The 27,128-nt window shown below is 47.4% G+C and overlaps 2 protein-coding genes and 1 non-coding gene across 7 annotated transcripts in view; all 3 read left to right on the top strand.

The window, feature by feature from the left end:
* The first annotated feature begins 1,312 nt into the window (after positions 1–1,312).
* MAGED2 (MAGE family member D2) lies at positions 1,313–9,530 on the top strand. Of its 5 annotated transcripts, none has more exons than XM_036840668.1 (13): positions 1,313–1,419; positions 2,928–3,001; positions 3,372–3,863; positions 4,437–4,745; positions 4,866–4,929; positions 5,189–5,268; positions 5,821–5,915; positions 6,607–6,686; positions 6,780–6,822; positions 7,167–7,229; positions 8,316–8,430; positions 8,803–9,209; positions 9,396–9,530. In XM_036840668.1, the coding sequence occupies exons 2-12, from the start codon at positions 2,957–2,959 to the stop codon at positions 9,199–9,201; spliced, it is 1,785 nt and encodes a 594-aa protein (XP_036696563.1). In that variant the 5' UTR covers positions 1,313–1,419; positions 2,928–2,956; the 3' UTR covers positions 9,202–9,209; positions 9,396–9,530. The 5 variants fall into 5 exon arrangements, with proteins under 5 accessions (XP_036696563.1, XP_036696568.1, XP_036696567.1 ...); XM_036840673.1 differs by lacking the exon at positions 1,313–1,419 and adding an exon at positions 1,464–1,486; XM_036840672.1 differs by lacking the exon at positions 1,313–1,419 and adding an exon at positions 1,978–2,051.
* On the top strand, positions 8,026–8,154 carry LOC118889342. Its single transcript, XR_005018481.1, has one exon. It is a non-coding gene; the product is annotated as a small nucleolar RNA SNORA11 (small nucleolar RNA).
* A 7,571-nt stretch (positions 9,531–17,101) lies between the features above and the next one.
* Positions 17,102–27,128, top strand: part of ITIH6 (inter-alpha-trypsin inhibitor heavy chain family member 6) — a 32,501-nt gene continuing 22,474 nt past the window's right edge. Inside the window, 3 exon segments of the mRNA XM_036839276.1 lie at positions 17,102–17,117; positions 18,317–18,486; positions 23,502–23,618. Coding sequence (XP_036695171.1) covers positions 17,102–17,117; positions 18,317–18,486; positions 23,502–23,618 — 303 coding nt within the window.

Here is a 27,128-nt window from a genome sequence, read left to right as displayed (position 1 = left end):
GAACATAGGGATTCATATTTTATTTGCATAATAGAGGAAAAGGTGACTTCATAAAGCAGAAGACATAACCATTTGAACTACTTTTGATATAGGAAACATATTGAATATTAATTCTATAACTGACCACTGTGTTGACTTTTATTATGGTTTCTAACAACATTAATTGATGCTCTCAGGTTGTCCAGGTCTGCATTCATATACTCTGTAATTAATGATAATGTTGTCTACTTTCAATTTTTTATACATCTTATTTTGTTCTCTTGAATAGACCCAATTATTGATACTTATGTGAATTTATTACGTGGTAAAGGTGCCATTTCAAATCAGTGGGGGAAAAGATGGATTAATTTGCACATGGTGTAGGGATGAGGCTATATTTTTGGAAAATAATTAATCCTTATACAAAATAAATGTTGGAGTGATCAAACATTTAAATGTAAATAATTAAGCCATAAAACTGCTTGGAATAAAAGCAGTGATTATTATAACATAGGAGTGTGGAAAGCATCTCTAAGCATGAAGCAGAATCTAGTCATGGTAAAGGAAAACCTGATACATTTCACTACATAATAATTAAACCTTTTTGTATAGCAAATATTATCCTAAATAACATGAAAAATATTTGTAGTATATGCAACACATAAACGTGCAAGAGACATTGCTGGTGGAAATGTTATTCTGTGTATCTTTTTAAAGTTGACAAGTTTTGTATCAAAATGGAGTCAGCACTGCTTGTAATAGTAAATAAAAAATGGAAACAATCTAAATGTCTATGTATCTTGGACTGGTTAAATACATTATAGGACATTTACAGAGAAAAGATTATGGAGCAGTTAAGAAAAATGTGCACTATGGAAAGCTGTTTAGAATACATAACTTGGAAAAAAAACCACCAAACCCTGGTCACAGAACAGTAGTTATAGTGTACCATTTGCGGGGAGAAAACCCAAATAATTAGTATATAAATAGAAACAAATCTGGAAGAATGTATATCAAAACGTTAATAGTGGTTGTTTCTGGGGCATGAGATAAGGGTGGCCTTTCATTGGTATGTTACATATTTCTGCATAATTTGAAATTTCACAACTACAACACGTTACTTTTGCAATAAGCAAAAATATATATATACATAAAAATAAATATATTCAATGAATGAATCGCTTTGAGGCGGTGGTTTTGGTTTGGAATGGCTTCAGACCGAGCCTGGTACAGTGGCATAAACACGGGCTTCGGCGTCAGACAGCCCCGAGCGGGGCCCCATTGCCCCACCCCCGAGGAAGGAGAAGGGGGGTGGCAGGGGGCTGCGGAAAGGGGCTGGGCTGGGCTGGGCTGGGCTGGCTGCAGCTCTAGTCCAGGAGGCTGAGACTTCGAGAGGGACTGAGAGAGGGCAGACGAATTCCGGACTCGCTAGAGGACAAGGTGAGGGACGTTGAGATCGGGGTTTCCAGACAGTGGTTCCAGTCCACTCGAACCTAGAGCCAGGCAGGTGGGCAATTTTTACTGCACCACTGAAGCTAGGGGAGAGGTTACTCGTAGTGGGATGTAGGCAACGAAGACGACCGAGAGAGTAGGGGGCTGTATGGACTGGAGAGCAGAGGCTAGTTGAGGAAGAGGGGGAGAAAAACTGGGAACCGGGCGTGTTGAGTAGTGGATGGAGAATATGAGGGGGAAGGGGAATACTGAGGGGAAGTGGAAATTCAGAGAAGAAAACAGGGGATGTAGAGAAGGGTTAAGGAATACTGGGGGAGGGGGTGCAATGGTAGCATGAAGGAGGATGTAAGGAATGGGAATAAGGAATTCTGTGGGGTAAACAGGAACAGCGATGGAGAAATAGGGAGCAGGGAGCAAGGCAGAGGGAATACGGAGTGGTACGGAGTGGGGGATAAGGAATGAGGAGCGGGCGGGGGGAAGGGCAGACTGGCTGGGACGGAGGCCCCCTAGGGAGGCGGAAAGGGGCGGGACCACTTCCGGCCTGGAGGGGGGAGGGCAGTCTCTGAGTTTATGAGGGGCTTAGAGGGAGTGGACGCACTCAGGAGTAGTAGAAAGACGAGGTGAGCAGCGAGGCCCAGCTCTGGATCCGAGCCCGAGAGGGGTTGGCCCCACCCTCTGGGATCTGGAGAAATCCTGCTCTAAGGACCGGATCGTACCGGATCCATCCGGCCGGGAAGGGAGGGCACAGGACCCTGTTTGGCTGGGCCCAAGATGGAATCACTAGCTCAATACTGATTTGAGGAGGGGGGTGTATTAGGGAAGGGGCGGAACCAAGATGCGCTTGGCCCCTGTTTGGAGAGGGGCGTATAATGAAAAAGGGCGGGACCGGACGGTGCTGTGGACTTGGGCTGGATGTCGGTAGGGGAGGGGCCTGGACCACCAGACGCTGCAACAATTTGAGAGGGAGGCTTGTTGGGGAGGGGGCGGGACCGAATGGTACTACGAACTTGGAGAGGGGCGTGTTGGAAAAAGGTACTGGACTGAGTCTCTATTACGCATGCGCACTATGGATCTCTGGAAAGGGGCGTGTAGTGAAGGGCCAGCTTGGAGACGAGCCAGCTGCCGAATGCGCATGTGCACGGTGGACATCAAAGAAAGAGCTTCTGCTGGGAAAGCGGGCGGGGCTGAGATGGGCCCTGCAACGGATGCGCATGCGCACTGTCGACTTGCGGCTGGGGGGGGGTGTGCACTGGGAAAAGGGGCGGGGTCCTCAGAGCTGCCGCGCTGGCACATCTTCCTGGAGTAGGGGAGGGTACGGCTGCAGAGAACTGAGATCTAGGCGCTCTGGATTACTGAATTTGAGAACGGAGTCCTTGGGGGGTGGGGGGAAGGTTTGGGATTGGGACCCTAGGGAAGGTGGGTATCAGCCTCCAGGCAGAGCGGGAGAGAGGACGTTAAGTGAGCTCGCCTCTTGACCCAGGCCTTCTCTTCTTCAGGCTCAGCTCTTGCCAGGCCAACTTGAGACATGTCTGACACAAGCGAGAGTGGTACGGGTCCAACCCACTTCCAGGTAAGCCCTCCTTCTGCCCTCTCCCTAGCTGCTTTTGCTCTCCAGCCCCTGTTGCTGCCCCAAATCTCTTGGCACCTCCCCTCCCCAGCCCTTCTCCATCTACCTCCCTGCTTCGTTGCCGACTCCCTCCCCCAAGTAGAGGGAGGGAGGAGGGAAGGAAGGAGGGAGGAAGGAAGGCAGGCGAGAGGGAGGGTAGGCCCGCCCCTCTTCTGCTCAGAGGAAAGGGAGACCTTGTTGGGCTGAGGTGGTCAGAGCACACTGCAAGTAGGAGTTAGTATAGGTCAGAGAAGTGAGGCCCTGGAATTTTGGGGCCATTTGCCTAGTTGGGGGTGGGGAGAAGGTCTGTGAGCTTCCCTGTTTCCTCTTGCAGGCTGAAGCTTCAGAAGAGGACCGTGGCTTGAAGATGCAGACCCTATTGACAGTGACCCAGAACTTGGAGGTCTCAGAGACACCGAAGGCCTCAAAGGCACCAGAGGTCTCAAAGGCCATGAAGGTCTCAAGTGCTGCAGGAGTTTCAAAGACCACAGAGGTCTCAAAGGCCACAGAGGCTCAGGAGGTATCTGCCACTCAGGCCTCAGCTACCACTAAGCTGACTGATACCCAGGTTCTGGCAGCTGAAACGAAGAATCCGGCAGCTGAAACCAAGATGCAGAATACTGACCCTCAGGCTGTGACAATGCCTGCTACTGAGACCAAAAAGGTCAGCTGTGGGGCTGATACGAAGGTCAATACAAAGACCCTGGAGACTGAGGCTGCTGCCTCTCAGGCTCTGGCAGATGAACCTGAGCCTGAGGGTGCAGCTGCACAGGCTCAGGAGAATCAGGATACTCGGCCCAAGGTCAAGGCCAAGAAAGCCCGAAAGGTAAGACCCTTGTCTTTCTATTTCTCTCAGTTGGTTCATGGTTCTGTAAACCTTTAGAAAGTTCCCTCTGCTCATCAAGGCTGTGGCGGGACACTAAGAGAAATGTGATATAATTCCTGTTTTCAGAAAGCTCACAGACTGGTGGGCACGTGAGACAGGAATACGAACAGCTGCAATCTGAACGAAATGCAGTTTATATTTACATATTAGCTACCATATGTCAGGCCTTAAGCTAGGCACATTCACACAGGTTATCTCATTAAATCCTGAAAGTAATCTAGTTTTGTAGAGAAGGAAGCTGAGTCCCAGAGAGGTGGAGTGACGTGTCCAGGGTGGTATAAGCAGAGCCAGTGGTGCACACAGGAGGAGGAGAAGCCTCAGGCCCCACCCTTGGGTTGCTCCTGGCCTGGTGGGAAGGTGAAACTCCTGCTTGGAAAACAGTGAAAGACAAATCCAAGACTCAGGCTGTTACTACAAGGATGGGATTAGAGGGGACTTCAGGAAGAGAGAAGATGAGGAAAAAGGACCATCTGCACCATCTGGCAATGTTGTGCTTGCTCTCCATTGATGCAGGTGAAGCATCTGAATGGGGAAGAGGATGGCAGCAGTGATCAGAGTCAGGCTTCTGGAACCACGGGCGGCCGAAGGATCTCAAAGGCCCTAATGGCCTCAATGGCTCGCAGGGCTTCAAGGGGCCCCATAGCCTTTTGGGCCCGCAGGGCATCAAGGACTCGGTTGGCTGCTTGGGCCCGGAGAGCTTTGCTTTCTCTGAGGTCACCTAAGGCCCGTAGGGGCAAGGCTCGCCGCAGAGCCGCCAAGCTCCAGTCATCCCAAGAACCTGAAACACCACCACCTCGGGATGTAGCCCTTTTGCAAGGGAGGGTAAGAAACCTGTCCTCTCCACTCAGCGTTATTCACTGCTTTGCCTGCCCTCTTCTCTGCCATCCTCTCAAGTCTTCTGCAAGCATGTTTTGATCGTTCCATCTTTTCCTCCTCTCCCAGGCCAATGATTTGGTGAAGTACCTGTTGGTTAAAGACCAGACGAAGATTCCCATCAAACGCTCAGGTAGAGTTCTACTAACCCTCCTTTCCCCCAGCTCTGTTCTCCATTGCCCTCTCCCCCATGTGCTGAGGGCATTTCTTGCTCTCCTGCTCCCACTTATGTCCTCCTAAAGTTCTAATTTGGCAGTAGTAGTACCTCTGTTCATTAGCTCAGAACCTGTTTGTGCCACCCACAGCAGGGTTGGTAAAGGGTCTTTAGTTTGGGTATGGGGGCCACCCGGCTTCAATTCTGCCCAGGTGCTCGCAACACTCTCCCCTTGCAGACATGCTGAAGGACATCATCAAAGAATACACTGATGTGTACCCTGAAATCATTGAACGAGCAGGCTATTCCTTGGAGAAGGTAAAGGGGCGGACCTGGGGGATGGGTGCAATGGGGTAGCCTTGAATCAAACAAAGGTGTACATGTCTCTTCTGGGGGGTACCACAGAGACTAATCCAGCCCCATCACTGTGAGGATGGGCAGACAGTGGCCTAGCAAGGGGCATAGGCTAGCTTGAGGTCACATAGCAAGTCAGTGGTAAAATCACAGCTAGGACCCAAGCCACCCAGCTTAGTCCTGACTTCTGTCCACTGCTGGACATGTCCTATAATGTACTTCAGATGCTCATCTCTCCCTTTCATTCCCCACTCTCTGGCTGCCTAGATTCCCACTAATCACAAAGATGATGTTGATTAAAAGTAATGCATTTGTTGCCTGTTTGCCTTGTGCTGGCCACTAAACTAAGTGCTTTAAGTGCATTATCTCACTGATGTTTCTCTCTCTCTCTCTCACACACACACACACACACACACACACACACACACACACACACACACCTAGGCACAGGGGGAGCTGTGGGATGCCCAGGAAGCTGAATTTTGTGATCTCACAAGCTGTTTTCCCCATCCGCAGGTATTTGGGATCCAATTAAAGGAAATTGATAAGAATGACCACTTGTACATTCTTCTCAGCACCTTAGAGCCCACTGATGCAGGCATACTAGGAACGTAAGCTGGGAAAGGGCTGGGGTGGGAGGGAGGCTTCTGCTTTTGCCCATGGTACTACTCCATCCCTGTCCTCTCCCCACATCCCCTTAGGAAGTCAGGAAAGACAGAGCCTAAAAACCCCTATTCTAGCTCCTGCACGTAGTTGGAGCCCTGCACACAATAGTGATACCTGATTATGATTGACTGGAGGATGTAGAAGCCTGAGGCAGGTCATTCCTACTGTCAAGTTTTCTGTATCTCCAGAAGCTTCCCTGTTGTTGCTTGTCTCTTCCTATTGACCTTGGTAGAGTGGTTCTCAAGGGAGGGCTTCCTGGTATGGGTGAATTATGAGGGTTGAAGGGCAGGAACATCAGTGGGGCCGTGCCTAGAATTCTATTGGAGCTGAGGGGTCTGGAAGAGAAAGAAGGGACTCACATTGGCTGGGTGTCCGGGTTGTACTGGGTTGACAAGTACAAGTACAATTCTATCCTCTCAGCAACCTGGGGAGAGGAGAATGTGATTTTCCCATTTTATGAATAGGAGGGTCTAAGTGCCTTGCCCAGGGTCACATAGAGCTTGAAGCACAGACTGGGCAGAATTCTCTCATATCTGAAGAATCTGGGAGAAGCTAGCCTAGTAGGCTGGCTGGTGTGTTTTTTTTTGCAGATGGCTGCTGGATGTAAACCTTCTCTCTGTCCCATTATTCCCCTAGGACCAAGGACTCACCAAAGCTGGGTCTCCTCATGGTGCTTCTTAGCATCATCTTCATGAACGGAAATAGGTCCAGTGAGGGTGAGTGGCTGGGCTGGCAGCTGAATGGGGGATCATGGTCGGAATTCCACATGTTCATTTTCTATCCCTGTTTCCTTTTGCCTCCCCTTGCAGCTGTCATCTGGGAGGTGCTGCGCAAGTTGGGGCTGCGCCCTGGGTATGATTGGGCTCTGTCAGTGCTTGCTGTCTGTGTTGTCCTTTGGCAAGAGAAGATGGTCCCAGGATTGCATCAGCCTGGTGGTCTGGTGGAGTGGGCGGGGTTGCTGGACTGGGTAGAGGGTCCAGGGTTCTGACCTGGGTGGATGGGGAAATGGTCCTGAACTCTGCTGTCTGTCTCACTGACTCTTGGGCTTCTGTGGAGCTTCCATCTTATGTTGGAAGCCTCTTTTCCATGTTGGAAATGTCTCTGCCCACATCTGGGAAGTGCAACAGCCCCGATTATATTTATCTATGTATGCAATTATGTATGTATGTATGTATTTTATCATTTTCTGCTGTCAGGATACATCATTCGCTTTTTGGGGATGTGAAGAAGCTCATTACTGATGAGTTTGTGAAGCAGAAGTAAGTGTCTGTCTAGTGTTCCTGTGTTCCATGCATTTTGCCTGTCTTAGAACTGAGTGATAAAGCTGTGGTGCACGTGCGTGTGCGTATGCAGGTGGTAGTTTATTCCTGAGGTAGTGGCAGAGAACAGAAGCACACATTTCCTGACCTACTTGTACTCTCACATATGCCTTTGGAACAATTCTTCAAGGGAGGGATTGTCATCACCAGTATTGTACGCGTGAGGAAACTAAAGCTCAGAGAAGTGAAGTAATTTGCTCAGGGTTATTATACAGGTAGCAAACGGAAGAGTTGTATTTAGATCCTGGCCCCAGTACCTTGGTTCTTTTTTACTATGCTAGCTAGGGCTTCATAGAAATTAATCTCCATAAAGAAATGCCATAGAATGGTAGCTTTAAGCAGCCAGGTACTGTGCTGGGGTCTTGACTAGTACATCTCATTTCATTTTCATAACTACCCTGCAGAATAGCTGCTGTCACCTCATCCCCTGTATCAGTTGAGGAGCCTAGGGCTCGGAGAGTGGAAGTCTGAGCATGGCCCCGGCTGGTAAAGGATCCATTTGGACCTGAAGCCCAGACCTCCTGACTTTTCTGGCCAGGGCCCACCCTGTTCTTGGTCCTTGGAGAACATGTGGGCACTCATACAGGTGTACCAGCACACACCTGTGGGCTCACACACAAATGGTCGAGAGTATGTATGGAGTCCACTGCTCTTGGCTGACTGTTTCTTCCCGTACAGTCATTTTCTAGGGTGGACTGTCCCAGGGTTCAGCCAGGCCACGGACGAGCCCCATGGTGGGGTGTGCTCAGAGCAGGGGGCCTGAAGAAATGGCTCCTCTGTTTACAACACACCCAACAGGAACCTGGGTTATTGTGACAAGGGGCACAAAACTCGTGGCCTTCCTATGAACAAATACCCTACACGTGCCCCCTGCACCTCCACATGGCTGCTGGGCAGGACCAGTGAGATAGGGCTGAATATTGGAAGAAAAGCTGCAGTATTTAGTGGGGGAGTTTGCCACCTAAATGCATGAGTGGGCCATGAGTGGTCTTACAGACATAAAGGCTTTGAACCTCTCTTTTCAAGGTACCTGGACTATGCCAGAGTCCCTAATAGTAATCCGCCTGAGTATGAGTTCTTCTGGGGCCTGCGCTCTTACTATGAGACCAGCAAGATGAAAGTCCTCAAGTTTGCCTGTAAGGTAATTGGAGAGCTGTCCAAGCTTGGCATACCAAGAGCATGGGGTGCCACTGTTTGGGGTAGGCTGTGTGCAGAGCAGCCTGCAGCTCACGCATGAACATTCTGAAGCCTGTATTAATGTGCAAACACTTTATCTGAATAGTTTAATCCTTACAACTGACATGTCATTGCCTTACTGCAGATGAGAAAACTCAGGCTCAGAGAGGTTATCAGGTGTTATGTCCAAGGTCGCAGAGATAGTAAGTGTCAGAGCAGGGATGGAATATTAGGTGTATAATTACTAGTAGTATTTATTGTATTACTATAATTTGCATCCTGTAGGCGCTCAATGCTCAGATTCTGATCCTTCAGATGGTTGTTATTCCTGTTTCAGGTACAGAAGAAGGATCCCAAGGAATGGGCAGCTCAGTACCGAGAGGCAATGGAAGCAGATATGAAGGCTGCAGCTGAGGCTGCAGCTGAAGCCAAGGCAAGGGCTGAGATTAGAGCTCGGATGGGCATTGGGCTCGGCTCTGAGAATGCTGCTGGGCCCTGCAACTGGGACGAAGCTGATATTGGACCCTGGGCCAAAGCCCGGATCCAGACGGGAGCTGAAGCTAAAGCCAAAGCCCAGGAGAGTGGTGGTGCCAGCGCTGGTGCCAGTGCCAGTGGCAGCTTTGGTGCTAGCACCAGCCTGACAGCCACTCTCACGTTTGGGCTGTTCGCGGGCCTTGGTGGAGCTGGTGCCAGCACCAGTGGCAGCTCTGGTGCCTGTGGTTTCTCCTACAAGTGAGATTTCAGGTATCTATTTAGACTTGGGGGCAGCCGGGCCTCATGGGAATGGGATGAGGAGCTGGGTGGTTATAGGAAGGCCAAGGTTGGAGGACCACATGGAGAGTGTGAGAAAACACTACTTTTGGCATTTTATTCCTTCTTTTTTGGTGGATATCAATTGACTCTTTGATTTTCTTTTACTTGTGTTTTCAGATATTCCTAATCCCAGCAGTCTTTCTCTTCGAGCCAGGGTGCATCCTCAGAAACCTACTCAACACAGCACTCTAGGCAGCCACTATCAATCAATCGAAATTGACATTCTACATTAAATCTATTTGCCATTTCTGAGTTTATTGCTTTTTTTGGTGGGCTGTCACATTTTGGTATCACATTTTAAAATGAATTGGGAAAGTTTCCACCTCAATCTGTGCTTAGCTTTAGGTGACATTGTCAAATTCAGTAGAGCAAAATTAGCATGTTTCTCTGGGATAGGTTGGGCCCCATCTCTAGCCTATAGAGCAGGCAGGATTGCAGTGGTGTGAGGAGTCATGGGGATTGTAGGCATAGAGGGCACACTTCGAAGAAGAGCCCTGAGGTGGGCAAGTCTGGAGCAGAAAAATAGAGGAGATTGAACAAGTATAGATTCTCCTTTTGAGAAATTTGGGTGAGACAAGAAGGAGGGAGAGGGAGGTAGCTAAAGGGAGATACAGGAACAAGTAGGGATTTTCTTGGGAAAAGAGAGAGACTTGGGCAGGCAGGAGCCAAAAGACAGGGAGATGTTGAAGGCTGACTCATGCAGCCCAGTCCCTGAGGAGGTGGGTGGGGAGGACCTGTGGGAAGGGACTGTACAGAAAGGACTTGGAGAGGGGACTGTGGAAGGATGTTAGGCAGTGGGGAGGCCCCAGTAGAGCATGGAGCCCATGGTTTTTGGGAGACCCCTTCCCCGTGGCAAGGTGCTCAGTAATCTTGTAGGAATCAAGATGAGTGTTAGTTTATTCCAAGGTTTTCGTTCTGTTGTTTGGTTGTGGAATAAGGACAAGACCAAGGGCAGTGAGTGTGAGTCTGAATCTTCGTTACTGTATCCACAGTGTCTGACACATAGTAGGTTCACAGAATGGTGGAAGAGATGGACCATGGGACCCAGGCAGGCTTGGTGAGGAAGATGAGATTGTGTGACAGACTGGGAGACAGTGCAGGGGTTTGTGGACAGGAGTCTCTGAAGTCTATGAACAAGGCAGAACATTAAGTGAATATACTAAGTGCCTGCTACGTGCCATGTTCTAGGTGTCTGGGAAGGAATGTTGAGAGAACTGGAAGGATAAACTGGGGCACTAGTCAGATGGTCAGACAATGGGATGATTATATTTAAGAAGACAGCAGAGAGAACTCTGGGTGATGGGAAGGTCCAAGGAGTAGGTGGTTAAACGGGAGAGAAGGTGATGGTTCCTAGACATGAGGGGTCAATGGCCTGGGAAGATGGGGTATTGGTTGGGTTATCCATTTGGACAGTGAAATCACCCAGGATGGAGGCAGGAGTTGGGGTAGGGAAGAGCACTGTGAGGCAAGTGCCAAAGTCCCCTCGTGTAGTTGAAGATGTCCTCCCAGCTCCAGTGCCCACTAAGGCATGCGGCCCGCAGGCAATCAGAGATCCACCTTTGCCCTGTTTTGGGGAGTATTTCCCTGGACCTTTCTTTCCAGGAAGCTCTCATCATCTAATTGCCACATTACCAGACTCCTTATCTGGGACAGAGTCTTGCAGACAATGAGGCTCTAGTAACAGCTGCCTTTCCCCTCCTGTAGACTCTGTAAGCAGTAAAGGAACAAGGTTTGCTGCTTAGGGAACAAGATCTAAAAAAGAAAAAGCTGCACCTGGAGCAAGTTAGTTCCTTGCCTGTGGTCATGAATTGAGACCTGCTTTTGCTGCCGAGGTGTTCTTCACTGGAGGCAAAGGTTCTTCGATTAATTCCATAGGCCATGGTCCCCTCGGAGTGGATAGTACCTGGGAGAGGTAGACAAGGCCAGAGGCAGCTTAGACCTAGGAAGGACTCTCTAGTGGGTGGGTACCACGTCCAGGGCCCTCTCAGACTTCCAGGTGATGTCCATCTGAAAATGGAATGGGCTGGGGGGGCGGTGATGGTGAGGGGTGACAAGGAACTTGGGGACTATGATTCTAATAAAAATTTAGTTCAAAGTGCTTGATAGAGATAAGGGTGAATCAGTCATGAAGAACTCTGACCTTCCCACTTACCTTCCCTCTGCAGACCACTAGGTTTGCAGGGCTCCCTACCTCTTCTCCTTTCCTACAAAGCTTAGACCTTGACAGGACAAGTGATGGACTTTTTCTCACTACCCAAGTGTAAGGACTGAAGGCATGTGAGGCAGGGAGGAAGAAATCAAGTCCAGTTCCAGGCAAGTGGGGAGTGGCCAGAACTAGGAAGAGGGCGTGCCAGGGGAAATGGGGATAGACCCTGGTTCATGTTTTTTGTCACCTTTATCAGCTTGGAGGCCACTACGACAATGAAAGAACTCCCACAGTATATCATTAATTCCAAATAATTCTAGAATATATCATATATCCTCCATTTGGCTAGGAGTGGGAAAAGCCCCTAGAGCAGCTTATCTATTTTTTATTATCACTCCCCAAGAAGCCTATTTAGACATTTTTGTCCTAATTGCTACCCCCCATGAAATTTGAATACCACAGATAAACTGTATATCTATTTAATAAGTATGTACATTTGCACTTTATACATAAGAAGATATTTTATTCAATACAGGGTTTATAATGACTAAATAAAATGTTTAAAAGTTTAACAATTTGTAAAAGCTATGAACATTTAACTTTATTTGCTGAGCAACTTTAAATGTAACCTATTTACACTGTAAGATATCAGAGTACATATGTAAATTAGCAATTTATATAACTGATGATATTAGCAGTGTAATCAAAATTTTAAAATACTATTCAAAACTTATTTTTTCAGCAGAAGTAAAACAAATGAAGTTTTAAATTAATTTCTTAAAAATTATTTTTAGTGTAATTAACTTTTAAGTGTTGCTGGATATGAGAAAACTTAACTAGCTGCTGGATATTCATTCAGGTGTCATCAACATTTTTCTTTTCAGTACTTGACATAATTAGTGATAGATTGAATAACTTTTGTAGAATTAAGTAAAAGCCATTTTTCTTTAATTCTCAAAGCCCAAACAACACACAGAGCCACTGAGGATCAAACATAAAGGCAGTCAATGGCAGCCAACAGGCACAAGCAGGTCACTTCTGCAAGAATGAGCAATAGATTGAAAGTCTTCCAATCATAGCCATCTATTTGCCATGGTTCTGTAGTGTTGATCTTGCATACATTTTGTGTATTTTCCTCATTGTTTCTCATGTGAAACCCAAGAAAATCCAGTAACAGAAATTAAATATTAAAGAGTAAGATTCCTCAGGTAGGGCTGAGCTTTAGAGGGCCACAAACTATTGTAATTTTTGTGAAAGTTTTTTGTGATTTTTGTCCCCCACAAAAACCAATTTTCACTCCCTTGGGGGGTGATTACCCACCATCCTATCTGCCCTTTACCCCTGCATTGAGAATAGAAACCCTACAGCAACATTTCACCTGGACTCAATAAAACAAGGTAGAATGAATGCTGAGTGGGCTGTGGGGAAGAAGAGAGAGAGAGGGGGAGGGGGAATGAGAGGAAGAAAAGAAAGGAAGGGAGGGAGGGAGGAAAAGAAAACAAATATCTACTAGAGACCAACCATTTGTGAAAACAAAATGGATAACAATATTTTTCTCCAAACTTACACTTTCAAAAATGCTTTGGTTCAACATAATACTATTAATCCATGTATAATTGCCATTCATCCCTTCAAAAGGAGATCACCCCAAATCTTATTACCTACTATCTCCAGCCTCCAGTCTAGGAATTTTTGGGTGATGTCCTTTCCTTTTCTACCTACCTCGCAACCCATTCTAGATATGCTACAAGCTATGAACTAGATTGTACATTGAACCACCATGTCCTGTGAGTGTATGGGTATTGTATCATTTGGATAATCTTTGGATCATCACTGTGTATGATGTGGATGAAGGTACTAGGGGATTTCCTGGGACTCATATATTCATATATAGAAGGTAGATTAAGCCCTGCTCCAGTGGGTCCAGCAATCCTGAACTGCAAGTTGTGTGTTATGCTCCTGAGACCCTAGAGGTTGCCTCCACAATGACTGTGTGGAATCTGAGCTCTTGGGGGTCCTACCTGTATTGGCTGGCTGTAATATGCATTGACCTTTTGCCACTGAACATGGCAGTGCTAGGATCATGCAATGAATCTCCTGAGTTCCAGACATGCTCTTCCCTACCCCATTGTGTAGCAGAGAGATTCCCTATTTCCCCTTGATAGTTGGGACCACTCATCCCAGCCACATAGTAAACACCCTTTTCTTTGCCTATTGGTTCAATGTCATGAGGAACTCCAAATGGCCAGGTGGAAGTCTCAACTTCCTGTGAATCAAATTTTTGCAATTGTTTCACTAAGTGAAGTGATGAGAGGTGCCATTCCCATTTCCACCCTTTGATTTCTAGACCTATGTATTCTGTTTATGGGAGAAAGAGCATCATATATTGGTTGTTGATTCACAGAACACACTGAATTCTGCAGGATAGCCCCCAGACCTCACAAAGTGTTGTTTCCTAACTGTCACCAGAACTAAATCTTCCATAGGCCATCCCACCCTTCTGCAAAGGCGGTTGCTTATGGGTGATCACCCATCGTCGTTAGACCATTTGTCTTACCTCTTTCACTGTGAAATGTGTTCCTCGACCAGAAAAAAAAATTGTATGGGATATCTCAATGATGTACAAAGTGTATAAAGTAATTAGAAAATCCAAGGATGGTGGTGCTGGTAAAAGCACCAGGGAAGGCAAATCCATTCCAGAATATGTGATTATTTCCATAAGGATAAATTGATGCCCACTCCCTGATGGAAGAGGTCCAATCCCTCCATCCCCAAGGACTTGTTGGTCTCCCCAGGAAATGGTGACATATTGGGGTTTCTGCTGTTGAGAAATTGGGCACTCAACAGTGTTGGTAGCCAAGTCAACCCATGTGATGGTAAATCCATGTCAAATCCCTGCATAACATCCATCCCTTCTACAATGGCAGTTTTGTTCACTGGCTCATCTAACAAGCACTGGAATGTCTAGAGAAAGAGGTTGACAGATTTCCAGAGGCTGGGTCATCATGATCCCTTTTGTAAGCATTCACACGAGACACAAATATTCTCACACTCAGCCCATTCCGAGAGATCCGTTCACTTACTCCTCATATATACGTACGCAAAGCAATTAGACTGTGCCTTACACGTAATAAGTGCTCTCTAAGTATTTTGCTGCCTTGTTGTTATTGCTCAGTTCTCCAATCTTGTTCCTTCCCAGTGTCTGACCATCTGACAAGACTGTTAATTGGCATTGATCAGTGCCCCGGCCAGGTCACTTTCTGAATTAAGAGATCAACCAGACGCACAGCTCCGAGTTTTGCCTCCTAGGAGAATTTCCCTTCCTTACTTCCCATCAGGGTCACATCTAAGTGGGGCTGTTAACTTCCAGTTAGTTCCTACTTATCATACAGCATCATCTGCAAACCATGCTCCTGGGTTTTTTCTTCTTCAGTGAGCTGGTTATTGGGAACTCACCACAAGGGCCTAGAAGTGAGCTGAAGGAGAGCAAGCAATGTGGCACGAGTAGGGACTATGGGACTTTGTGCCTCCTATAACTCGCTTTTGCTTTCCGGACCTGCTCCAGACTGACTTTATTTATACCGCTACTCTTTGGTGATGGAATGTTGTTATTTTATTTATTTATTTTTTTAGAATTTTGGTAGGAACTTTATAAATTTATTTATTTATTTATTTTTGCTGTGTTGGGTCTTCGTTTCTGTGCGAGGGCTTTCTCTAGTTGCGGCGAGCGGGGGCCACTCTTCATCGCGGTGCGCGGGCCTCTCACTATCACGGCCTCTGTTGTTGCAGAGAACAGTCTCCAGACGCGCAGGCTCAGTAGTTGTGGCACACGGGCTTAGTTGCTCCGTGGCATGTGGGATCTTCCCAGACCAGGGCTCGAACCCGTGTGCCCTGCATTGGCAGGCAGATTCTCAACCACTGCGCCACCAGGGAAACCCTGGAGTGTTGTTATTGCCTGTCCAAATTTATGGCTTGGCGGATCAGATGGCACCAAGCTTAGGATGGGCAGCTCAGTTTGCGTGGTCACTTGGGGTCCCATGGTTAGGTGTTCAAACTCTACCAGGGCCAGTGATTTAACTTTGTTAACTCAATCATCAGGTGCCAGGAGCTGTTTCTCAAAAGGAGGGTAATTATTTGACAAGGAGTATGGCTTATGCTCCAAAACTCTAGAGACTTGTGCTTTGATTCTCTGCTTGGGGCTTGTCACAGGCCCCATGCAGCATCCCAATCTGTCACAGACGCTCACTCAACTCACTCAGACATTTACTTGTTCATTCCACAAATCTCTGCTAGTGACTACAGTGTTCATGGCCCGTGCTGGGTACTGGGGTGGTCTGTTCTCAAGATGTGGCCAGTCCAGTGAGGGTAATAGTGGTAGCACCAAAAGGAACCACTTGGGTTTGTGGGAGCCCAGATGAGCAAGTGATTCGCTCTTCTTCTGCATATAGGCATGTTATTAATCACAGATGATGTGTGAGGGACATCTGCACAAATGTACAGTTACAGGCACACATATTTATGTACAAATACAGGCATTGTGTACACGCATGCTAATTATGGAATATGAGTCAGCAGTCAGTGTGCTCTGGTGGAAGGAGTCCTGACTGGGAGACAGGTGATGAGGGTTAAAGTACCCAGGCTCCCTCACAGGGTCCCCGTGTAGCCTGGGGCATGTCCCTGGCCCTCTCTGGCTTCATGTCTACTGCCTGTAACATGCGAAGAGCATTAGCTCACCCAACCTGGTCTTCGTGAGCGTCACGTTAGAGAGTGGACGGGGAGCACCCAGAGTACTTTGTGCTCCAGGATACTTATGTCTTCTCTAATTTATCTTCAGTTTACCCATTGAGTGAGCCATCTGCTTTTTGATGGCATTCTGACTGACAGAGTAAATGTGAAAGAAAAGGGGAATGAGTGAATGTGTGAGTAAAGGAAAGAGTGGGTGAATGTAATGTGAGCAAATGCATGAATGAATCAGTAAATGTGAATGAGGGAGTGACTGAATGAGTTGATCAGTAACCTTTTCCTATTTATTCTACTAAGGGATGCAGAGGCCACACTTGCTTTCCTCTGGAATCACCACTGAGAATGGAAGGACAATGGGAGGACAGTATGAAGTGCAGGCTGCCCCAGAGGACATCATCTCAGGCCCTGTAGGCCAGAGAGACATCCTGGCTGCCAGCCTTGCTTCAAACTTCATCTCAAGGTGTTTGATTTTTCATCTCAAGGTGTTTGAAGGCCACACTGGCTACAGCAGAATTGCTATGTGAGCTGTCAGAATACAGATTCCTGGACCCCACCCTCCTGGAGTCTGCTTCAGTAGGTTGGGGAGGGGCCCAGGAACCTATCTTTTTAACCCATTTGCAAGTGAACGTGATGTCCAGTCAGATTGGAGAACCACTGATCCGGCCTAGATGCCTCCTCTGAGGGACAAGTGGACAGGCACAGAGAAATCACCCATGTCATGTGGCCACTCTCACTAAACTGTTTAGCTTCGGATGTCCTACCTACTCGGACCCTGCTGACCCAGAGAGACAGTATGGAATACAGACAGGAGAGAGACAGACACAGACCTGGGTTCAAATCCCAGCTTTGACCTTCTCCAAAGGTGGGGCAGCAGGCAAATCACTCACTGGCTCTGCTTCACTTTTCCCGTCTGTACGATGGCGACGTGCAATCGATGGCCCAGGACCACTGTGAGAATTTGAGAAAATTCCTCTCTGCAAATCACTAGTACAGAGTAATGAAGACCTGATGATAATTGTAATCATTAGCATTATCGAGCACTTACTAAGATCCAAGTATGGTTCCAAATGCTTTACATAAATGATCTCATTGAATTCGCACAAACATTTTCTATAAAAGAGGAGCTATTATCCTTCCCGTGCTATAGATGAGGAGCCTGAGGCTTAGAGAGTGTGAATAACTTGTCCAGGGACCCGCAGGCAGCATCTGAGTCCTTGGAGCCTGCACGCTTAAACCCTAAGCTATAAATGGCAGCTCCCTCCCCCCTTCTCCTTAAAGGTTAAAACAGAGGGGAGAGCCAATCCTGTGGGGATAAAACAGAACAAAGACCTCTGAAAGGAAGGAAGCCAAGAGAATGTATGTAAGCAGGCGCCTCAGAGAGTATGGGACCTCAGTTTGCCCCTAAGCTTCCTGACAGCTGTAGCAGGAAGAGGTAGGGTAGCAGAATTCCCAAGTTTCAATTTTCTGGATAAAAGGCAGCACATAGACATGTCTAAATGGATATTTGTCTTGGACTGAAATTCCAGAGGAGTTGCTCTTGTGGCCAGCTCAGCAAACATCTGGGATCAGAAATTCATCTGTGATTTCATGAGGCGCTAAAAGTCTTATTCACACACGTGATTCTGAGAGTCAAGAAGCCAGAGGGGGAAGAAAACACATGAAATTCTATCTAGAAGAGAACGTTGCTGGGCTGCAGTTTCCCACAGCAGTAAGGGGCATGGGAGGAGACCGAGGCCCTGACTGTGTATCTGTCTCTCTCCACAACACACACGACACGGTCTCTCCGGGAGGAGATCCAGGCTCCTGGGGACGTGACACTCCTCCAGAGACTGGGCTCCCGGGATGGATGGCAAATGAGCCAGGATGAAGTTGTGAGTGAGGGCCAGGCTGCCAGAGCCTGGGAGCTGAGTGGGGGCTGGGTCTGTCAGGCTGGGCTCGTGGAAGAGGCAGAGTAGGGGGAGCTGGTTGTAGGATTGGGAGAGGAATGTAGCATTTGGGCAGGTGGAGGGGCGTTGCAGGCAAAAGGAGCAGCAGGTGGTGCAGGGCTTACTTCTCACCCTCCCCAGATATTGCCTCTTTTGATGTCCCTTTACCTGGCTTTCTGCCTGGCGAGCTCTCCATCCCACCTACCCCCTCCCCACCCATGCAGGTGAGGCTGACTCGCCCCCATCCACCAGGATTGAGAGGGCAGAGACCAGTGTCCGAATTACCGTCTGCGCGACACTGCAAGACCAGTCTGCCTTCTCCAGTTCAGGCATCAGGGCCGACTTCGTGGTCCAGTATGATGTAGTCATGGAGGACATCGTTGGAGACGTGCAGGTGAGAGGGCCAGGAGAATGGAAAGAGCATGGGCTCTGGAGTCAGACAGGCCTGGGAAACAAGGCGCTGGCCTCCACAAGGTGCGCGTTTGTTTCTCCCTAGGGATCAGTGAGGACTAGTGAACACGGACAGGACGGTGGGTAGCGACACATGACTTCACACCTGGTGAAGCACATATGTCCCCCAAAGAGTTGGAGACCCGGAACTGTATAAACTGAATCAAGATCCAGTTGAATACATTCCTAACTGAAGCAAGTCATAGCCCACTCTTAACCAGACCTTTTGGAAAGGCAACCATTGGCCAGTGATTAGTCTCTCCCACTTTCTGCAGCTCTGATACTCTCATGTTCTCTTGGGCTTTCTGGATGTCTCTAAGTTTTAAAAATTCTTTTTGCCTCACTTGAGCCATTTGCCTAAACAGGGAGCCCTTAAATTCTGAGCTCACACACTCACGAAGAACGTGCAGAGGTCCCACGCTCTACCAGAGGGGTAGAGGCTGATCCGGGACCCTTGGCTTGACAACAACAATTGCATGGCAGCCTGAGATGTCTGGTCCCAGCCTGCTTCTCCCACCACACCTCTCACTGCCTCCAGCACACAAACCATCCTCCAGCTGCCCCACACCATGCCACACCACACACCAATGTCCCAAATCACCTGCACCCGCCAGTCATCTGTGCCTGATTATGTGCTCATACTATCTGCCGCCCTGGGAATGTCTTCTCCCTCCTTTCTCCACTGGTGAGTGTCCTCCTCATCCCTGAAAACCTTGCTTCAGGGCCACCTCCATGATGACCCCACCCCACGTACAATTCCTCTCTCTGCTCTGGGCTAGTATAGTGCTTTGGTTACACCTCTCCTCATGCACTTACTTACTCATTCATATGTGGACTCATCTCCATCAAGCAGGAAACTGCTCTAGCCCAGTGCTGCCCTCAGTGACTCTGGGAAGTCAGGAATGAGTTGGACACAGCCGTAATCTCCCTTTGGAAATGTCCCATCCTGAGGTAACCCAATACATAGAGCCAGAGCAGTCATAAAAGGTTCTAAGGGCTGTGTATAAATCTGTAATGGGTTACGTATGGATACCACTGAGGAGGGTTTCACGAGAGCCTTCCTGAACGAGTTGGCCTTTAAGTTAGCATAGGAAAACTGAATAGACTTTGCCTCCACCTGGACCGATAGGATGAAGGGGAGGGCATGCAGAGAGAGGGGAATAGCATATGCAGAGGCACAGAGGTATAACAGAGGCCTGATGTGTAAGGGGAATAGAAGGAATTCACCCTCTCAGAATAGGAGCTGAGGGTATCATGCCAGTAGGTGGCAGCAGGGCCTTAACCTGGTGTTCTGGGGTGTGTGTGTGTGTGTGTGTGTGTGTGCGCACGCACGTGTGAACTGAGGCATTTGTCTGCTTGTTCATTCTTTACCTCTCCCACCATTGCCTGGAGTAAAGATACAGATAGAACAGACGGAACTAGGCATTAAATAGTACGACTGATACCCCCATCCACTGTGTGCTATGATTCCTGCATCCCCCAACCAAGAACCCCTCAATTCACCTCCCATTTTCCATGAGTATGCCCGCCTTTCAAAGCCCAACACATTCACTCCATGGGCACCTAATCCGGTATGCCCACTGCTGGCTGATGTCAGGAACCCTGAAGTGAATCACACACAGATCTTATTCACTGTCTCCAGGTGAAACAGAGAGACACGAGGATGACGCAAGATGAGAAGTGCTTTGTCAATGACAACATAAGTATGATGGAAGCCATCATGAGGGGTGAGGAGGTCAGGGAGCCTGACCTGGGTCTTAAAGAATTCAAAGAAGTGTACCAAGTTGGGAAGGGGGCTCTCAGAAGGCAAAGGCAGTCTAGTAAACTGAAGGCTGCATGATACAGAGAATGGAGGCTGGAAATATCCAGGGGTGTGTAGGGAACTACAAGTAGATTGGAGTTCCTGGAGTGTTGATTTGAGGCCCAAGAAATGCTAAGAGGTGAGATTGAAGGCCATGAGTGCTGCAGGGGCTTGATAAGGAACATAAAATTTATGTTGAACATGCCCAGGGAGCCCTGAGAGGGAATGACGCTATGAGGTTTGTGTTTTGAAAGACCAGACCGTGCAGCTGCTACAACGATGCATGGATGGGAGGGGCCCCAGGAGAAACAGGGAAACCCGAGGGAAAGGAGCCCTAAATTTGGGCTTCGTTAGTTTGGGATGGCGAGGAGGGGTGGACCTGAGACATATCCAGCAGATCAAACCAGCATGAATTTGTGGCTGGTTGGATGTGAGGAGTGAGGGACACAGGAGGATTCAGGGGTGACACTCAGGTTTGTATCTGGAGTGACCATGTGCATGATGGTGCCTCTAAATGACAAAGACACGCAAGGGTGAGACGGGAGGAAGGTAATGAATTTGTTGTTTGAGCAGCATACATTGGAGGCTTCAGCCATCCAAGGGAACAGGTCCAATGGTGAGTGGGTATGAAGTTGTGGAGGGGGAAGAGTGAAGAGCATTGGACTGGGGAAAGAGCTGTGGGGTCAACAGTGGAGATTCAGGGGTTGAATCCAAGAGAGCTAGGGAGGTGACCCAGGCCAAATGTATAGAGTTGGAAGAACAGATCCAGGACGGCAGTTGCTAAGGTAGAGCTTCCCAGTCTAGGAGCTATTGATCTCCACAGCCCTTGGGGTATCTGGCCCCACGAGCTGCCATCAGCCTATTCAGGGCTCTAAATCCCCACCACTTCCCTCCACTGTGCTACACAAACGTAATCATTTTCTTTGCATGCCATGACAGACAAATATTAGGCAACACTGTTTAAGGGACGGGGGGGGGGGGGGAATGCAGCTGAAGAAAGAGACTGAAGCCGATGGGCCTGAGAGCTGGTAGGAGAATAAGGAGCGTTCATCATCTCTGAATCTCAGGGGAAAAGATTCTTCTGAGGACCAGAAGTGATTGTCAATTGTGCAATAATATATCAGGGAGGTGCAGTCTGATGAGAACTGAAACACACCCACTGAGTTTTCCAACCAACTGGTCGTTGCTACCTTTGGTGAGAGATGGATCAGCGGTGGGGCTGGAAGCCAGTCTGCAGTGGGCAGAGGAGTAAACCGGAGGTGAGAAGAGCATTACAGCTGTCGAGTTCATTACCTTGGCATGCTACTGGGAAGAAAGGAGCTGATTTGAAGTTTGGGTGGGATCGGGATGAATGGAGGTTGTCTTAGTGGATGGAAAAGACACCAACATAATTTTTTTTAATGTATTTATTTATTTATTTATTTCTGGCTGTGCTGGGTCTTCGCCTCTGTGCGAGGGCTTTCTCCAGTTGTGGCGAGCGGGGGCCACTCTTCATCGCGGTGCACGGGCCTCTCACTATCGTGGCCTCTCTTATTGCGGAGCACAGGCTCCAGACGCGCAGGCTCAGTAGTTGTGGCTTACGGGCCCAGTTGCTCCGCAGCATGTGGGATCCTCCCAGACCAGGGCCCAAACCCATGTCCCCTGCATTGGCAGGCAGACTCTCAACCACTGCGCCACCAGGGAAACCCTAACATTTTTAAACTCTAAAGAAGACCCAGTCGGGTGCATGGGCTGGGTTGGAGAGTAGGAGTCTGGCTGGTGGAGGAGGTACTGGAGGCTGGGCATGCATGGGGTCAGGGAAGGATTGTTTTGTCTTTCAGTAGAGGGAGGAGGCATATAGGTGTGTGGACCCTGTGCAAGGGTGGGGTGGGCAGTCCAAGGGACATGGCCTGGTGCCCTTAATTTTTTCATGAGGAGGGAGGGGAGGCATTTCCTGAGAATGGGGTGGCATGAGAGCTGAAGGGAGTGTGAGAGGTTGGTGACCTGGGTCATGCCTCTGGTTTATATAATAGGATGTGAGGTGTGGGGCCACTGGTGAGCCTGGGACCATGGAGAGGTAGGAATGTGATTTTCCCAGAAGCTCTCACCTACCCAGGTATGGGAAGAACACAGAAGGACAGCTGGGTTCTGCCTGTGGCTTGGGCAATTGCAGGATGGTTGACCCAGGGCTTGGGGAACTGCTGTAGAGTGCCAGGAAAAAGTGCAGACAAAGCCTACGCTTGTGCTTGTGAATTAATTCAAAGGCTGGGGTGGAGGGGAAGAGCAAGATGTCCTCCCATCTCCTTCCTGCTCTCCACCACCCCCCTCCCGCCCTCCAAGACGGGAGGAGATAGTGTGTCCAGCTTTGTGACCAGAGAATGCCTGAAGGGCTGAGAGGAGAATAAGCTGGTTATCCCAGGACAGAACTTGCTTCAGGCTCCTGGGCAGCACAGACCCTCAGCAAGCCTATACTTCCTTAGGCTGAGCTGCCACTGGTCCTGGGGGCCCTTCCAGCTTCCCCCTCCGCTTCCCTCAACTGTCCCAGGCCCCAGGCTCTGCAGAAGGAGAGATGGAGTGGGGGAAGGGGGTCAGCAGCCAATCATATCCCCGATAGCCCAAGGCATCTGCACCTGGTCTAACCAATCCCCTCTGAACAAATAGCTCACTCAGCCTCTGCTCCCTCCTCCCCTCCCTGCTCTGCCCAGCAACAGCAGAAAGGAGGTTTAAGGAGGAGAGGGAGGCCCTGCAAACTCCCAGCCCCTGGCAGCAATGGAGCCGGGCCTCAGGCTCACTCTATAGAGGGAGGTTAAAACAACACTCTCAGTTCCTGGAGCCCAGGCAAAACGTCCCTAGGGGCCCTCAAGACTATGCAAGCCCAGCTCTCACAGACAGGAACTCACATATTACAGAGATCCTGATCCCTGGAGCCTTGGGCCACAAGCCAGTCTCATTTTCTCCACAGCTCAGGGGCAGGCCCTGGGCTGGCAGCCTGACCAGCAGAGATACACTTCTGGTGGAGGAGATGGACATTGAGCAAACAATCCCACAAATGCCTATTTAATAGCAACAGTGATAAGGCCTAGGAAGGAAAAGAGCAGGGTTTTATGCAGCAAAATAAGAGGGGACTTGATTTAGACTGGCTTTCACAGTTTTTGTTGATTCCACTTCTTTTTTCCCAGATTTGCGATGGCTATTTTGTTCATTACTTTGCACCCAGAAGCCTTCCACCTGTTGAGAAAAACGTGGTGCTTGTTATTGACGCGAGCGGCTCCATGTTTGGTACCAAAGTGAAGCAGGTAACAAGGACCCTGGGGATCGTTCATCGCTCTTGATTTAGAAAGCTCAGAAAGCAGAGAGTGCTGGTACAGTGGTTCCCTGAGACAAGACACCCTGCCATCCCATCACCTTTGGACCTTATAGGCCTAGGCCTACCTTAGAGTCTTGGTACCTTACATATCAGGAGCCATGTAGACATGGAGCCACAGAATCCTAGGAACACTGAAACATAGGACTATGGGGCCTGAACCCATCATGAGCCTCAACCACAAACCTCCAGGTCTCATAAAGGCCCAGAGTCATAGAGACTTTGGGCTAGAGTACTCTGGCATCATAAAGCCTGAGTCAAAAACATTAAAACTGTAGTCATTTTAGATCCAGAACTGTCAAGGGACCACAGCTTTGTTTTGCTTGGTTTTGTTTGACTATATAGTCAGAAGAATACAGTGCACTGGCCTTATAGTGCTTAGAAGCCATAGAGTCCTGGGTCCATCTAGGCTTCAGTCTTGTACCCCACCTACAAGAGCACCCTTGAAACAGAATCCTGGAGCCATAGGCCAAAGAGATTTTGACTTTAGAGCCTGAATCCATAAAGTTCTGGAAGCAGCGTTTCAAACCATAGTACTCTAGGGTTCTAGAAATATACAGTTCTAGTGTCTTGGGACAGTGTAACCTTTTTACCTTTACATTTTGAACCACAGAGTCCATGGGACCTAAGGCTAACTGACTTGTGTTTTATGAGAATATAACCATACTGGGAGAAGGGAAGTATTGAAAACTGTCTCCTCTAGCCTTTAATGTATGGGAAGGGATATACCCAACTCCAAACCTTTTTAGTCTTTCCATTTCATCTAAGGCAGGAAAAAAGCTGAAAGAAGTTATGATGAGCATATTCCAGGGGCTAGGTGCCCTAAAAGACTGAGACCTAATCCTAGAACTATAGAATGTTTCTCCTCCCCCCATGCATGACCACCATATCAGCTGGGTTCCTGTGTAAAAGCAGGAGGTTACAGTTGAAAGAACTGGAAGCCTGTACTCTATTTATGGAAGAGTCTCTAGGTAAACCCAAGACAACATAGGAAACAAAAACAAGGACTCTAGAAACAATTTTAGCCTCTGACACCCGCAAATGCAGCAACCAACAAACACAACCTAACTCCTAACAAGATAAACATAAAACCTCACACTAAAGGTCTATTTACCTCAGTTCCTTTTACCTCATACCTCATGTCTGGCTTTCAACAAAAATATACAAAGAGTGCTAAAAGGAAAAACACAATCTGAAGAAATGAATCAAGCATCAGAACCAAACTGATATGGCAGAGTTTGGAAATTATCAGGCCAGGAATTTAAAATAAGGATGACTAATATGCTAAGGGTTCTAATGGGAAGAGTGGGCAACATACAAGAACAGATGGCAAATTTAAGCAGAGATAGATATCCTAAGAAAATTAAAAAGAATACTAGAAATATAAAACACTGTAACAGGAATGAAAAATGCCTTTGGTGGGCTCATTAGGAGACTGAACATGGCCAAAGAAAGAATCAATGAACTTGAAGATATGACAATAGAAACTTCCCAAACTGAAAAGCAAAGAGAAAAAAGAATGAAAATATATATATATGGAATCTTAAAAAAAAAATAGTTCTGAAGAACCTAGGGGAAGGACAGGAATAAAGACACAGACGTAGAGAATGGACTTGAGGACACAGGGAGGGGGAAGGGTAGGCTGGGACGAAGTGAGAGAGTGGCATGGACTTATATATACTACCAAATGTAAAATGGATAGCTAGTGGGAAGCAGCCACATAGCACAGGGAGATCAGCTCAGTGCTTTGTGACCACCTAGAGGGGATGGGATAGGGAGGGTGGGAGGGAGACACAAGAGGGAGGAGATATGGGGATATATGTATATGTATAGCTGATTCACTTTGTTGTAGAGCAGAAACTAACACATCATTGTAAAGCAATTATACTCCAATGAAGATGTTTAAAAAAAACAAAAACAAAATATCCAAGAACTGTGTACATGTACAAAAGTGTAACATGTGTAATGGGAATACCATAAGGAAAAGAAAGAGAGAAAGTAACAGAAGAAATATTTGGAGGAATAACAGATACAAATTTTCCAAAACAAATTACATCCATCAAACCACAGGTCCAGGAAGCTCAGAGAACACTAAGCAGGATAAATACCAAAAAATGTGCATGTAGGCATATCCTATTCGACCTGCAGAAAATTAAAGACAAAGAGAAAATCCTGTTAAAGCCCACAGAAAATAATATCTTACTTATAGAGGAACAAGAATAAGAATTACATTGAATTTCTCTTGAGAAACCATGCAAGGAAAAGGAGAGTGTAGTGAAATATTCAAAGTGTTGAAGGAAAAAAACCACTCACTTTGAATTCTGTATGCAGCAAAATTGTCCTTCCAAAGTGAAAAATAAAGACTTTAGCAGCCAAACAAATATTGAGAGAATTGTCACCTGTAGACCTGTCTTGCACAGTTAAATGTTAAAAGAAGTTCTCCATAGAGAAAGAAAATGGGATAGCTCAGATACTTGGATCTACATAAAGAAATGAAGATTGTTAGAGAAAGAATAAATAGAAGTAAAATAATATATTTTATTTTTTAACTAATTGATCTAACAGATAATGATTTGTTCAAAATAATAATAGCAAAAATGTATTCAGTGAATATAGTTTACTGATAATTGAAATTAATGACAGCAATGTTATAAAGGACAAGATAGAGGAATTGGACTACTCTGTCACAAGATATTTGAACTATTCATGAAGCTGTACAGTGTTATTTGAATGTGGACTAGAATTAGTTGTAAAAGCATGTTGCAAACTCTAGGGCAACCACTAAGAAATTTTCTTAACATAATGGATATGCTAAGAGACAAGAGACAATGGGACCATATAAAACACTCGACTGAAACCAGAGAAGGCAGGAAAAGAGTAGGAGACAAAGGAAAAAAAAAGGGAAACAAAGAGAAAACAGTTAAAAATATAGCAAGTATTAATCTAATTATATCAGTAATCACTTTAATGATGACTTGTCTAAATACACCAATTAAAAGGCAGAAGCTTCCATATAATATGTTTATATATAGCTGATTCACTTTGTTATAGAGCAGAAACTGACACACCATTTTAAAGCAATTATACTCCAATAAAGATGTTAAAAAAAAAAACAGTACAGCTGACTTAAAAATTGCTTCAAAATTTAAAAGGCTAGGGGCTTCCCTGGTGGCGCAGTGGTTGAGAATCTGCCTGCCAATGCAGGGCACACGGGTTCGAGCCCTGGTCTGGGAAGATCCCACATGCTGCGGAGCAACTGGGCCCGTGAGCCACAATTACTGAGCCTGCGTGTCTGGAGCCTGTGCTCCGCAACAAGAGAGGCCGCAATAGTGAGAGGCCAGCGCACCGCGAGGAAGAGTGGCCCCCACTTGCCGCAACTAGAGAAAGCCCTCGCACAGAAACGAAGACCCAACACAGTCATAAATAAATAAATAAAAATTTA

The sequence above is a fragment of the Balaenoptera musculus genome, chromosome X (genome assembly GCF_009873245.2).
Source record: "Balaenoptera musculus isolate JJ_BM4_2016_0621 chromosome X, mBalMus1.pri.v3, whole genome shotgun sequence".
Taxonomy (NCBI): domain Eukaryota; kingdom Metazoa; phylum Chordata; class Mammalia; order Artiodactyla; family Balaenopteridae; genus Balaenoptera; species Balaenoptera musculus.
This window is presented reverse-complemented; position numbering and strand designations above follow the sequence as displayed.